Source organism: Sesamum indicum, linkage group LG8 (genome assembly GCF_026168435.1).
Source record: "Sesamum indicum cultivar Baizhima isolate 11 linkage group LG8, ASM2616843v1, whole genome shotgun sequence".
Taxonomy (NCBI): Eukaryota; Viridiplantae; Streptophyta; class Magnoliopsida; order Lamiales; family Pedaliaceae; genus Sesamum; species Sesamum indicum.
In genome coordinates this window covers 28578908-28591667 of record NC_142664.1, presented here as the reverse complement: position 1 = coordinate 28591667, position 12760 = coordinate 28578908, and the positions used below count along the sequence as shown (strand labels likewise).

General features: G+C 38.4%; 2 protein-coding genes and 2 non-coding genes across 5 annotated transcripts; 3 read left to right on the top strand and 1 right to left on the bottom strand.

Moving 5' to 3' along the window:
* Nucleotides 1-343: 343 nt before the first annotated feature.
* TRNAM-CAU (transfer RNA methionine (anticodon CAU)) lies at nt 344-428 on the top strand. The gene is given in 2 exon segments: nt 344-381; nt 393-428. It is a non-coding gene; the product is annotated as a tRNA-Met (tRNA).
* Nucleotides 429-791: 363 nt separating this feature from the next.
* HCF173 (high chlorophyll fluorescence phenotype 173) lies at nt 792-4935 on the bottom strand. Its single transcript, XM_011089597.3, has 13 exons — nt 4166-4935; nt 3492-3704; nt 3033-3237; nt 2828-2903; nt 2613-2748; nt 2310-2414; nt 2075-2155; nt 1788-1877; nt 1642-1707; nt 1432-1488; nt 1280-1357; nt 1162-1209; nt 792-1057 (listed from the first exon to the last, which is right to left on the bottom strand). Exons 1-13 carry the CDS (start codon nt 4721-4723, stop codon nt 986-988), a joined length of 1785 nt encoding a protein of 594 aa, XP_011087899.2. The 5' UTR covers nt 4724-4935; the 3' UTR covers nt 792-985.
* Nucleotides 4936-5930: 995 nt separating this feature from the next.
* On the top strand, nt 5931-6017 carry TRNAY-GUA (transfer RNA tyrosine (anticodon GUA)). Its single transcript is given in 2 exon segments — nt 5931-5967; nt 5982-6017. It is a non-coding gene; the product is annotated as a tRNA-Tyr (tRNA).
* A 767-nt stretch (nt 6018-6784) lies between these two features.
* On the top strand, nt 6785-12742 carry LOC105169237 (uncharacterized). Of its 2 annotated transcripts, none has more exons than XM_020695822.2 (5): nt 6785-7757; nt 9728-9860; nt 9928-10812; nt 11426-11850; nt 12326-12742. In XM_020695822.2, exons 1-4 carry the CDS (start codon nt 6904-6906, stop codon nt 11816-11818), a joined length of 2265 nt encoding a protein of 754 aa, XP_020551481.1. In that variant the 5' UTR covers nt 6785-6903; the 3' UTR covers nt 11819-11850; nt 12326-12742. The 2 variants fall into 2 exon arrangements, with proteins under 2 accessions (XP_020551481.1, XP_011087898.1); XM_011089596.3 differs by having other exon boundaries at nt 9928-10884.
* Nucleotides 12743-12760: the final 18 nt, after the last annotated feature.

Sequence of the window (12760 nt, the reverse complement as noted above, 5' to 3'; positions counted from 1 at the left end):
GCGAAAGTGAAGGTGTAATGAATGTTAGTGGTACGTAGCCACAAACACAAGTGTGTCTGTACACACCACACACAGAAACAGACACAGGCAGCCACACATGAATTGGACTTTGTTACTGGCATTACAGCACAGAGGCCACATGGCTGTAAACTGGAACTCGCATTGCATGATCTCCAATTGTTGTTGTTCTACTGCATTTTTGTCCATTCACACTTTGTACTCTTCCAACTAAACCTCCAACCTGGAAACAAATATATATATATATACACACACATTATTTAATTTCTTTTTTTCTTTGGGTTTTCACACTTGACAATATCATCATATCAATTCTACAACAACCGGGGTGGTGGCGCAGTTGGCTAGCGCGTAGGTCTCATAGCTTCTGAGTTATCCTGAGGTCGAGAGTTCGAGCCTCTCTCACCCCAACAATTCTTTTCCTTTTAACTCCACCTACCCTAATATCAACATCCTTCAAGAGTTCAAACCAGCATTATAAGGAATTTTCTTATATCTACCGATTATGAAAACGTCAAATTACATATGAACTATATTATCTTTATAATATAAATCTTACTGTAGACGTGATTTAATTTTTATTACTTAAATATTTTATTTTCAGCGCATACAAAAAGAATTTTATTACAACAACTCGTTTGTCATTTGAACATAAAGCACCTAGGCGACATCCATCTTCCTCGCTCTCATTCGACTGTTTTTCACATTGAAATTAAACTAATTTCAGACAGCCAGCAGCCCCTCTTACCTCTTCATCTCAAATATACAGACAGTAAAACGGCATAACATTCGTGTATATATACATATATATATAACATAAACTCAGTTCTTACAGGTTGCATGAAACGTCGAATCCTTGATATATTTCACACCTATTTCACAGCATATACCTTTGGATAATAGAAGAAAAAGAGAACAAAAATCAAGCTGCCATCTATATATCAACAGCAACAGCAGGTAACGTTAATTAGGTGTTCTTCTCAAGAACCGAGAGGGCCGGCGTTAGATAGTTATTTGCTTTGTCAGGTAAATGAGCAACCTATGAATTAGAAGATTATATCATCATACTGACAAATTCAAATAAAAATTAACCGATAACGACATGATATAAATTGGAAATATATATAAAAACTCAGTTCTTACCAGCTCGTAGAGCTCCTTCCCAGGTTCGGCTACATACTCGTAACACACCTGGTAAGTCAGAAGCAGAAATTAGCTCAATTTTTCCGACTTATTTAGCGAAAGTTCAATTATTACTCACATCAAAGCTCTTGTTTCTTGCTGTTGAGTCGTGCAATGCTTTTACACATATATCAGCAACATCTGCGCAGCTTATTCCCTACAGATATCCGCTTTTTTTAAGGCAAAGTCATGAATGCGATAATTTCCATGATAAAATAGCTTGATACTAACCTGAGATATCCGGTTTCCTTGGTCGAAAATGAGAGCTCGTTGGCCGCCAGGTTCTTCCTGCAAATCCGTCCGTTTTTATGCATGTATGCTTAAATTGGTGTGATAAATGAGATTTTTCATCGAAAGGGAGCATAGGAAGGAAAATTAAGTTTAAATTAAGGTTGACAGATGAACAAATTCAAGAACTGTTTCATGTGATGATAAATTTACCATGAGGGGACCGGGGCGAATAATTGTGTATCCAAGGCCTGATCGTCTCAGTGAATCTTCGCCGGCCTACAGAATTTGCGTGCAATGAACTTGAGTATCATAGTTAGAGAATTCAGTGTCAAGGGAGAGATGTGAAGGAAGAGAACCTTTTTGGCCTTCAACACCTGTTCCCTTCGGGTAGACTCTATTCCTGATCCTGTGCATGAAACTAGGATAAAATCCGTTTCTTGCCCAGTCTGCAACGATCAGAATCCACTCAAATTAAACGAACAAGCTGAAATCTTGATAACGACGTTTACTGAAAATGAACTGAGAGTGTAATGATGTTCTATTTCAAGTAGATATCCGCAAACAACTCAAAGACAAGCATGTGAACGCAATCAGCAACAATCTTATATCAGTTGATATTTAGTGATCTTAGAATTGAGCTTACAGGCAAAGCTTTGATGTACTCCAGAATCAACTGGAAGCTTCTCAGGTCTTGTTTTACAGCAACAGGTCCTTCGACCGGTCTCTGCAGTCAGTGAAAGTGATGCTGAGCCAAATCAAATTCAAAGTGGCATTATGATCAGAGATGCCAAATTTATGCATGTTACTTGTTTAAACTAATAATTATAATCTCCATAAATTGGAGAGTATCAATGGTAATGGGATGCTTTGAGGCAGACCTGCCGTCTTGGCTCAAAGCGGATAGTCAAGGTGTGTACAAGGAATGGATCAAGTGGTGGATCTTCTGGCTTCACTGGTCTAAAAGATGAAAATGGCACCCTAACCTGACCAGAGTTCAGAACATATAAGCAAAAAAGTGGAATAACCACTATTTTATACACAAATGACCAGGAAACAGAAAAATGTACGATATATTATTAAAAAATAAACTAAAAACAATATAATACGAAAGGGTGAATATTTAGGTTCATTGTGGCAAAGATAAACCTTAATGTTCTTTCAACATTCGCTTTTTAACTCACCCTGCAAAATCCAGCTTTTGTGCTAATCCTGGCAAAGTACATTTTACTCTGCGATGTGTCTGCCAAAGGACCAGCTTCAAGAATTATTACATATGATCTCCCATTCCCACCAACAGAGAAAACAAGACCCTCATACCTAAACATGATATTGTGAACATGTAAGGATTCGACGATCTTGGGAATGTTGTTTGAGTATCAAATCATGTATTTTATACCTGTCAAGGGTGCATCCCAGAGGAAGTGATAGTTTCTTCGACAGTTCTACAAATCCTCCTCGTGTGAAAACATATCCTATTTGTTTAAGAAAAAATCATTACAAAGAAACACGTAAAGCACAAAACAAATGAATTACTAGAGGCACTCTTTAGTTCAACAGATTTAGTATGTTAATTTATCCATCTGGTCTGACTCCAATTATACCTGAGAAAACCGCATCACCTTCCTCAGTGAACTCAAACTTAGCATCCATTCCTCCATCGTACTTAGTGGCAACAACGTCCTGAAAATAAGTTCCTTGACGGACTTCCCACCCATTCAATGTATCTTCGGACTTGAACTTTGAGATCAAAAGCTTGCTTTTGCTGCTTTTCCCAGACCGTAGTTGCGCAAGCTTATTGTTGTAGTCCTAAGAGTTTTATGGAAACATAACAAACTCAAATTCACTAATTTTGGGAGACAATAAACAAAAGTGTACTAATCTGAAAACAGTTCAGTTACTAAGTCAATAAATACAAGTTGCTATGATGTTTCTGATGCGAGTTAGTCACAATGGGCTAATGAACACCGAGTTAAAGGTGAAATGATACAGAGAATGGGTTGCGGCAAGTAAATAAGGACGGATCTTTGTTATAAATGTTGGGAACATGAACATTCTCAAACCTGAAATGCTTTGGTGAGATTATAAACACCGAGATGATCAACTCTGTTAAGATCCCCAGTGATCGAGGAGCGAGCCGTCGCACAATATATAATCTTGTTGCAGCCTTCCACAGCAGCTTTGAGCGTGGACGGCTCACCAACATCTCCGGTCACAATCTCGACTGACGTTGGAAGCATGTCCACCACTTCTTTCTCAGCTTTCCTCACTAAAGCCTGCTCATAAAAGTGATCAGATCCCAAACATTTTAACAAATATAACAGAAGTTCTTGAAGATGTATAATTCAAATACAAACTAAGATAGACCACAGTCTAAAGATGCCGAGAAAGGGTTGATATTAGTATTTTAAAACATCAATTTTTACATCTAAGCAACCTTAACTATAGTCAAACTATAAGAAACATTCAATTGTCTGAATAATTATGCACACATCTCCTATAAGTAATATTTTATTACAGAACATTCATGATTTTATTATACTGAAATCCTCTGTTAGTGACATTTTGCACATTGATAGTAAAACGAAAACAAACTCAAATGCTGCTGAATAGTTCAGAAAACAGTAATAGTTTAATCTAATGAAACTCTGTAAATTGAGAGAGAAAAACATCATGCATCAGTCAATATATCCACGAAAGACATACTCATCAAACAAACAATCATAGGCAAAAATACCTTAACAGTGTAACCTCGGAGCATAAGCTTGCGAACGACAATGCGGCCGACGCGGCTGGTGGCGCCGACCACAAGCACGGTGGTGTTCTGCGCGCCGGGAATGGCGAATTCGCACATTGGCCCACCTTCCCTTATCAGTAGCGCCGCTTCATCGTCGTCGGTCCGCGTCGTCCGCGAAATCTGCCCTAGTCCTGAGAACTTCCGCCACACTTCATCGAAAATTTGCCTCGACTTCCGCCCCAGCCCCACCGGATTCACCTCGTCAAGCCTGCTCTTGATCGCCGTAACAGAAGTAGTAGTGGTAGTAGCAGTAGAAACTTCCCCCGTCTCTCCATTTTCCGGCGGCACTTTCTCCTCTTCCTGGACCTCCTTCCGCTTGTTCTTCTTCTTCTGCTGATTCTTCTTGTCCTTGCCGGTTGACGAGGCGGCGGCTATCGTCACGAACGACCGTCTCCCGCCTTTCGCCACCTGCGGGTGGGAAATTTTGATCCATCTCCGGTTGCATGGATTCTGGTTGCCAAAAATGGTGGATGTGAGAGCAGCAGTAGCAGTACTCATCACTCTTTTTCTTCTCTTCAGAAGCAAATTCTTTGGTTTTCCAATGGAATGGACGAGCTGAGTTGAATTGAAATCTCTGGTTGTGGTTCTGTCAAGTGTCAAGAAAGGGGGGAGAAATGGACATGGGAGCGAGAGTTGAAGTTGCAGCAACTGGTTTTGCCAACTCGGATATGAAAGGGACAAAGCAGAATTTCAGACCACAGAAGACGGAGTAGTCGAAAACAAGGATTTGGTTTTTGGGTATGTAGCGCAAATCAGCACTCCAATCCTAAGGGGGACACGTAGCGATGTTCATTTCCTTTCATTATTTTCTTTTTTTCCTTTTACACACTATCAAATTCCCTTTCTCTTATTATTCATTTTTTTATTTAAACCTTTATTTACAAAATCGAATTATATGTTACGTCATATCTTTTATATATATATATATATATTCAATTATCTATAATCGAAATTTCGATTAAGTTATGGGGATCTTTATGCTTCCATTTCATGTTTATAATAATTTCAATTTTATTAGCTCATAAGACTCTGTTGTTGTGAATGATTGATTGTTTTATTCCAATGTATTTGATATGTGTGGAGTTCGTCTAGAGAATATTTCCTTTGCTATTATCCAAAAGGATAACTCCTAGAGGTTTTGAGCTGGTGCTGCATAAGGAGGTCATCTTGAGTAATGTCTTGTGTCGAGCGTATGCAAACCTGTAATGGTGGTAATATTCACAAAATGACTTTGATTAACACTCTCGTGCCTAAATAAAATTAGTTAGAATGAGGTAGATTTTGAATAAAAACCCTACTTAACGTTTAGGTATATATTTATAAATTTTGTTGGATTGTACATGAACATTGAACCAACTTTAATTAAATGACTACATAACTCCATTTGAACGTGAAATATATAGTTACAAAGTTATTTAAGCCATTGAAGTGATTTTTGATTTTTATGTTTTTGTTATATTAAGGAACATAAGCACGCTCCCCATTGATTACATGCTATGTCTATAATGTACAAGTGTCATTAAATTGAGTCCCTTTTTTTTTTCTTTTCTGAAATAAAAAAATATTAAATTTGATAATATACCATCTTATTCCATGTAATTTGTTAAATTTCAATTCCACGGATCGGGATTATTATTATATTCAAGTGCTTTTTTTCAGAGATCAAACAAAACAATTCTTAATTCATAGACCAGACTTTCACAAACCGACCTTAGCTCAGTTGGTAGAGCGGAGGACTGTAGTGGGTTACATAGCAATCCTTAGGTCGCTGGTTCGAATCCGGCAGGTCGGAATCTTTCTTTTGCCTTTTCCGTTATCTCGGGTAATGTTCATTCTTTGGTTGCTTCCCAACAAATTCCCACTCCCCCAAATTTTATATTATTCAAATTAGTATTTGTGGCACATCTAAATCTGTGTAATTAATTTAAAATATAAATAATATAATTATTGTTTTTTTAAAATATACAGTTTGCTTAAATAAATATTAAAATTATAGAGGTTCTTGTAAGGAAAGTGGGGAAAGAAAAAAAATATAAAAGTTGGGATAGAGAGTGTTGGAGGTTGAGAAAAAGAAAAAAAAAATTGAAATAAATTAAAAATATCAAAAAAAATTTAAACACTAAAAGAAGTACTCTCGAGTTATAATAACATACAAATAAATATGATGACAAATCAAGAAAATAAATTAAAATTATATTACATTTGATATTACGGTATCAATAATGATTATATTTTCTATTTTTTTTAAAATAAAATAATTTATAATTATCTAATTAAATTATTGTATTAAATATGAATACTAACATGGAGAAAATGAGGTACAAGAGTTTTAAAGATTACAATATTAATAATTCATTCTCTAAATAGTTATAAGTGTTTGAGTGTCCTAATTATTTTTCCATATGCCACAAAAAATATATTTACAAAGACAAATATGGTCATTGCATTGGAGAGAAGCAAAGCTTGTAAATGTCCAAAGTACCCCTGCCAAGCACGATCCCTAACCATGCCTCCTTTGGGGATTGCGTGAGTGCTCATATAAATAGTACTAGGAAAGCATTCATATCTGACAGTTCTCACTCCTTACGGACACACCCCTGTGACCCAAGTCACACTCATCATCCTCCTCTCCCCTCTTCCTTTCTCACACACTTCGGATGTAACGCCTCCCCCCGAGAATGGCAACCGCCGCCGCCGCCACTCCTTCTGCTCCTCCACCGCTGCCTGGCAGCCATGGAATTAGGGTGGAAGATTGGAAACAAATAGATATCAGCCAGCTCTCCCAGTCGGAATTGCAAGCCCTTTCTTTGTGCTCGGACTCGGCCTTCCACGTTAGCTGTACGGACGATGTTGTGTCCCCACACCTCGATCGATCACTCTTCAACGAGTCCGCCGCCAGCCGCCGCCAGACCTACTCACGCCTCCACCACCGTTCACACTCCCGCTTCCCTGGTCTTCACCCCTCCCTTAAACCCCACCGTCATCCCCACTCTTCCTCCGATCCAGTAAGCCATTCTATTGTTCACTTCCTCAAACACTATCTCAACGGCAACCACAATCCTCCTCCTCCTCCTCCGCTGCCGCCGGTATCGCTGGAGGAAGCGACGAAATCTGTGGCGCCGCCTGCTATGGACTTAGGGTTTCCAGGGTTACAGGAGAAATTGAAAATTAAGCGCAAAAGGGCGAGGAAAAACAAGAACTTGAATAAAAAGACGCTTTTGGAGAATGGAGTTGGGATGGAGCTACAGCAGGTGAATGGAAAAGGTGAGATGGTGGATTTTGTGGAATTAGAGAGGAATGGGGATGAGTTGTACAGCGAAGACTTGAAGAGGAGGACCGTTGGCTTGGAGACCGAAGAGGGTGTTTTGGGGTTTTTGTGGGGTTTGGAGGGACAGTGGTGTAGCAGGAGGAAGAAGAGGAAGTATGTGGATGCTGGTGTGTTTGGAGATGCACTACCTATCGGCTGGAAACTCTTGCTTGGTCTCAGGAGACGTGACTACCGTGTCTCTGTTTATTGCCGCAGATACGTAAGGTGGTGGCATTCAAAATAACCTTCGTTAAATGTTTCAATGGTGCATGCATCATTGCAGAATAATACTATTGACATATATATGCATAAATGTCCTAATATACTAGATTACAAGTGTACAAAAAGAACCAGAAATAGTCGAGGGAAAGAGGAGTTTTATGCTCAGTCCAGTCAGTGTAATCAGGGATTTCATCAGTTAGAAATATTTCACTACAATTTAAGATGCCTCTTTTGCAGAATTTGATCAAGCCTCTAACATATGATCAAGTTGTGTACATTTTCCGTGGATTATACATTCCCATGCAATAGCATGTGACCTTCACTATCATTTTAAACTGTCTATGGAAGTTTGTATTCCTTGTAGTCAGTAGCCTTACTCTTGTTGGATTGCTCAAAATCTGTCCCCTTATATAGATTGAGTTCATCAATTTTTGGAACATGGTGGTCTTGAGACAACTTTCACAAATTATATAATAACTTTTGCCATTACTAATTTGAACTTCTGTTGATAATTTCGTGTCCCTAGGAAGGCCATCACCACATTTCCTCTTACGTGCTATTGAGTTTTATTGTAAGAACATGATTTTAGAAGTTTTGGTGTGGGAAATATTCTGTGATCTGGACCTTGCATGTGACTATGAAAGTGAATTTTCTTTTCATGCTATCTTTCTATTTATTAATCTCTCAGCGTGTAATACACCTGAGTGATATTCCTACTTCATCACATGGTGAACCATAAGTTTATATATCTTTAACATTTGCAATGCTCACATGTGTGATGATCTACTCGACTTTCCTAAGAGATGGCATCGGATATGTTTCATCAACTCGACCTGTGGATAGCCTCTTTCTATGATATATTAGGACACTGTTTCTGGAGTCTACCTACATATTTTGGAGTTCAAGTCACAGACACTGCCATCTCTGGGGCTAAACCTACTGTCTGGTGCTCAGAGCATGTGCTGGGACGAACATTTTTACACTGACATAAACATGGTTGGTCTCCCTGTAGATGGCTGGTGCGGTGCTGATAGGTGACACTCCCTGATGGGGATATGTGGGTAGATATTTTCATATCATTTCGATATGAGACTTTTTCTTTTCAGTAATCATGAATTTCTTGACCTTGTTCCTTGCTTATTATATACTATAACCATATAGAGAGTTGATATTAATGTTTCTTTGTCATAAAGAGTGAATCAGGGGAAAGGATATCTATTAGTTGGAAAGGTAATTCTTAACAAAAAGTTCTCAAATTTATGGAAAGCAGAAATTCTGCTTCCAAATTCCCACAGCGCAGTACTGAGTTTCATTCATCAAGATGGATCTACCTCCTTTGTCATAATTCTTCGGCAAAGAATCTTCTAAAGTAACTAAAGAAAGGTGATATATGACCGAGCCACGTAAGGGTTATTGCATCTTTTCTTAGTAGTTGCTAAGAAACTACTAAGAAAACTTTGGTGGTCATTCACTCTGATGTTTGGTTATAAACTGGCTAGGAAACGCTGTTTTTTCCTCTTTTTTTTTTTTTGGTCTTTGTATGTGTGTGTATGCTATACATATTTATTCTGGCTTTTCTTCGGCTTTATTCCTTCTAATGATTCTACCTTCATATTTTGGCCACTGTTTCTGCCTTGTTAAGGATAGTTTTGCTGTTATTTTGCTATTAATACGCCTGTGGACTTACTGAACTTTTGGAATCTTGGGAAACTAGTTTTGTTTACACCTGATTATTAGAATCCAAGGGTCCATATGAATTAGTGACAGATACTTATGGCGTCTTACTGGTGAGAGATATATGCTGTATGTATTGAGGAGTATGTGACTGGAAAAATAGTTTAATATTTTTCGAGGTTCTGCACTTCAATTTATTTATTCAGTGTATTCATGTTTTCCAGTTGCTGCTTCTTCTTTGGTGTAGGTTTTTTAAGTTATTGTATTATCTAATTTGGTTTGTTTTTCTCTCTTTCCAGTCCTACTGGACAACAATTTATTTCATGCAAAGAGGCCGCGTCATTTTTGAAATCCTATTTTGGGGGTGTAGATCAGCAAAAGGATCAAAAGACTTGTAGCATTCAGCAAACTTCTGTCTTGTCGTTTGAGAAGGTAAGCATATCAATATCTATGATTTTCAGCAAATCTATGTGAAATTATATCAACTGAGCTGCAACAGAATGCGATTCCTGTTGACAAGACGGATGATGTGGCGCATGATGTAGTAGCCGATTCGGCTTTGGGAAGAAGTTCATCCAATGTACATGAGAATGATGATTGCTTGATGGGCATAGAAAACCTCCCTGAAGTTCAAGTTCAAGACATCTTTGAGTGTTTCAAATGCAACCTGACATTTGAAGAGAAGAATTTGTATTTGCAGCATCTCTTCTCATTCCACCAGAAGACTACTAAAAGGTACAGATTTGGGGTGCCTGTTGGAGAGGGTGTCATAATCAAAGATGGGAAATACGAATGCCAGTTTTGTCACAAGGTTTTTCAGGAAAGGCGCAGTTATAATGGTCATGTAGGAATCCATGTGAGGAACTCTGGTAAAAGTTCGAATGAACTATCTACTGCGGTCAATGTCTTGAAAAATGCTGAATCTCCGTTTCAGGAGGCAGTGCCCCCAAGGTCATCGAAAATGGATGCTTTAATTGAAATTGCTCAAAATTCTATTTTTGAAACTTCAACTATTGGAACTGGTGAACAGGAAATAACTGATCACTCTGCTAAGGCAGTCTCCAGTGATCATGTAGCAAATTTGAATTCTAATCCTGTTAAAATTAAAGCAGAAGATTCCAATGCTGAGACAGCTGAAGACTTGAATCATGATGGCCAGGTCATGACTGAGAATAATGACATGGTCAGGAACGATTGCTCATGGGATGTGAGTGTTAAGATGGACGCCAATTGCATAAATGACTCAGAGCCTGCTCGGTCAATTGAAACTGAGAAGCATGGAAACAGTAGTTTGGATATGGACTATGGAAGCAGATGTTTGAAGCCAAGTGCTGGTCATCTAGAAGATACACCTGGGTTAACTGTTGGAGAGATTGTTTTCCAGGTTGGAGGTTCATCAGTGCCCTTGACTCAGTCATTTCAGTTCTTCCCTCCCTTTGATTCTGTGTCTAACAAGGTAACATATTGATAATGGCATATCTGTGAATGTTGATGTTCTATGTACTGTGTCTTGTTTTAGGAACACAATACCGACTATAATGAGTACCTGTGCATAGACTGGCTTCAAGGCCTTATTAAATGTTTGAATTGTTGGTCAAGTAGGATACATATTTATTCTGGTTGAGCTGTGCGTGCCATGGCTTGATAATCTGGTGTTCTATGCAAGCGTAGTTGTGTTGATAGAAGTATTCCGTTACATTGTTTAAAAAAATTGAGTTGGAGGACATCACTTATCCATTTGGTCCCACAAATCAGGACATGTTCACCAAGCTTTTATTAAGTCAACCAAGATTACAGCTTGTGACAATAAGCCTCTTCATTATGGGAATGAAGTTAAGTTTTCAGCAGTTTAAGTACCATGATCTCTGCATATTTATTTATTCAATACACAACTAGATAAGTTTCTCACTTCAACCTCATTATAGACAGGTAGACATACTGGTTTCTTATAAATTTAAAAGAGCTGATTTTTATTTTTCTACTATGCTTATTTGCAGGGACAACATGAATTTTCCGTGGTTGATCAGAAGCTTGAGAATGTTACAGGGTTTGAAGAACTGAGGTTTGATGATATAGAGCCCTTCAAGTATGGTTTTGTGAATGGACAAGAGTTGCCCTCTTTGCCAGGGGGCTCCATGAATTTGGGAAGTGACAATGGGATAGCTGATGGATTTAATTCTTCAGTTAGATACAGTTCGGAGGAAGTTATGCTGAATACGTTGGAGACAAATCAGCTAACTGTGTGTGTGTGGTGCAGATCAGAGTTCAAACTCGAGGGCATTGAATCAGAAACTCCATCAGACTCTATAGGCTACATGTGTCCAACGTGCAAGGCCAAAATATCCGGGCACTTCAGTGGTGGTCTGTCGATGGATCCTCATGATTTCTGATTGTTGTACATTGTCACATGCTGCTCTCATGGGTAACTTTTTTCCCATACATTTACAATTGAAATTGAGACTGTTGCGATGTTTTCCACTTTCATGATGCTGCCTGCAATTCCAATATTCTTAGACATTAAGTTAGAGAGATCTTTAGGTCGGTTTAAGTGAAGTGGCCGGTCTTGTTCCTGAAGTCAAACACAGTCCTATATAAATCCTGAAGGTAATGAGATGCTTCTGTCACAGGTTGTTTGTTTCTTGTGTTACTTGTGATGACAAAATACGTTTATTCTGGAGCCTTTGTTGCAAAAAAGTCATCTTGACGAGGATTTATGTATATGATGACTAGTTTTCAGCTGTAGTCATATACCACTTCTTTTTTAATATGTATTTGCATGTGTTTTCTTGGTTAATGTCGCTGATATGTGTAGGATCTTCTGTTCTTGCACTAGGTTGCAATCTTTAAATGGTAATGATAACTTGCAGTTGATTGCCTTCTCTTTTGTGGCTTTCCAGGTCTGATTCTTTTCAAACACAAATTCCATATGCATGGGCAGAGATGCGGTATATCCTGTCCAAGACCTGACCGTCTCTTTATATATGGTGTCCCTGAGAGTGAGATCATCCGGCAGATGGTTTCTGTTGATTTTTCTTAAACTAGGACCGAGCTACTCTAGATACACGCTGCTAATTAGTATATATGTACGTCTTGTAATAGTCCCCTCGCCTATGACCTGAAGATGAAGTGTCGTTCATTTGGCCCTTGCCTTGCCTAGACTTGAAGTAGGAACCATCTTTACCTTGTGTATTTTTGTGTGTATATATGTATGTGTATTTGTGTTGTTTTCTTTGGGTCTAGACTGAAGTTAATACCTTTGAGTTCCTGTAATGTATATATCCAGAGTTGCAGTTTGTATGCTTTTTTCCACTGTACATGTGTGCGCACGTGTG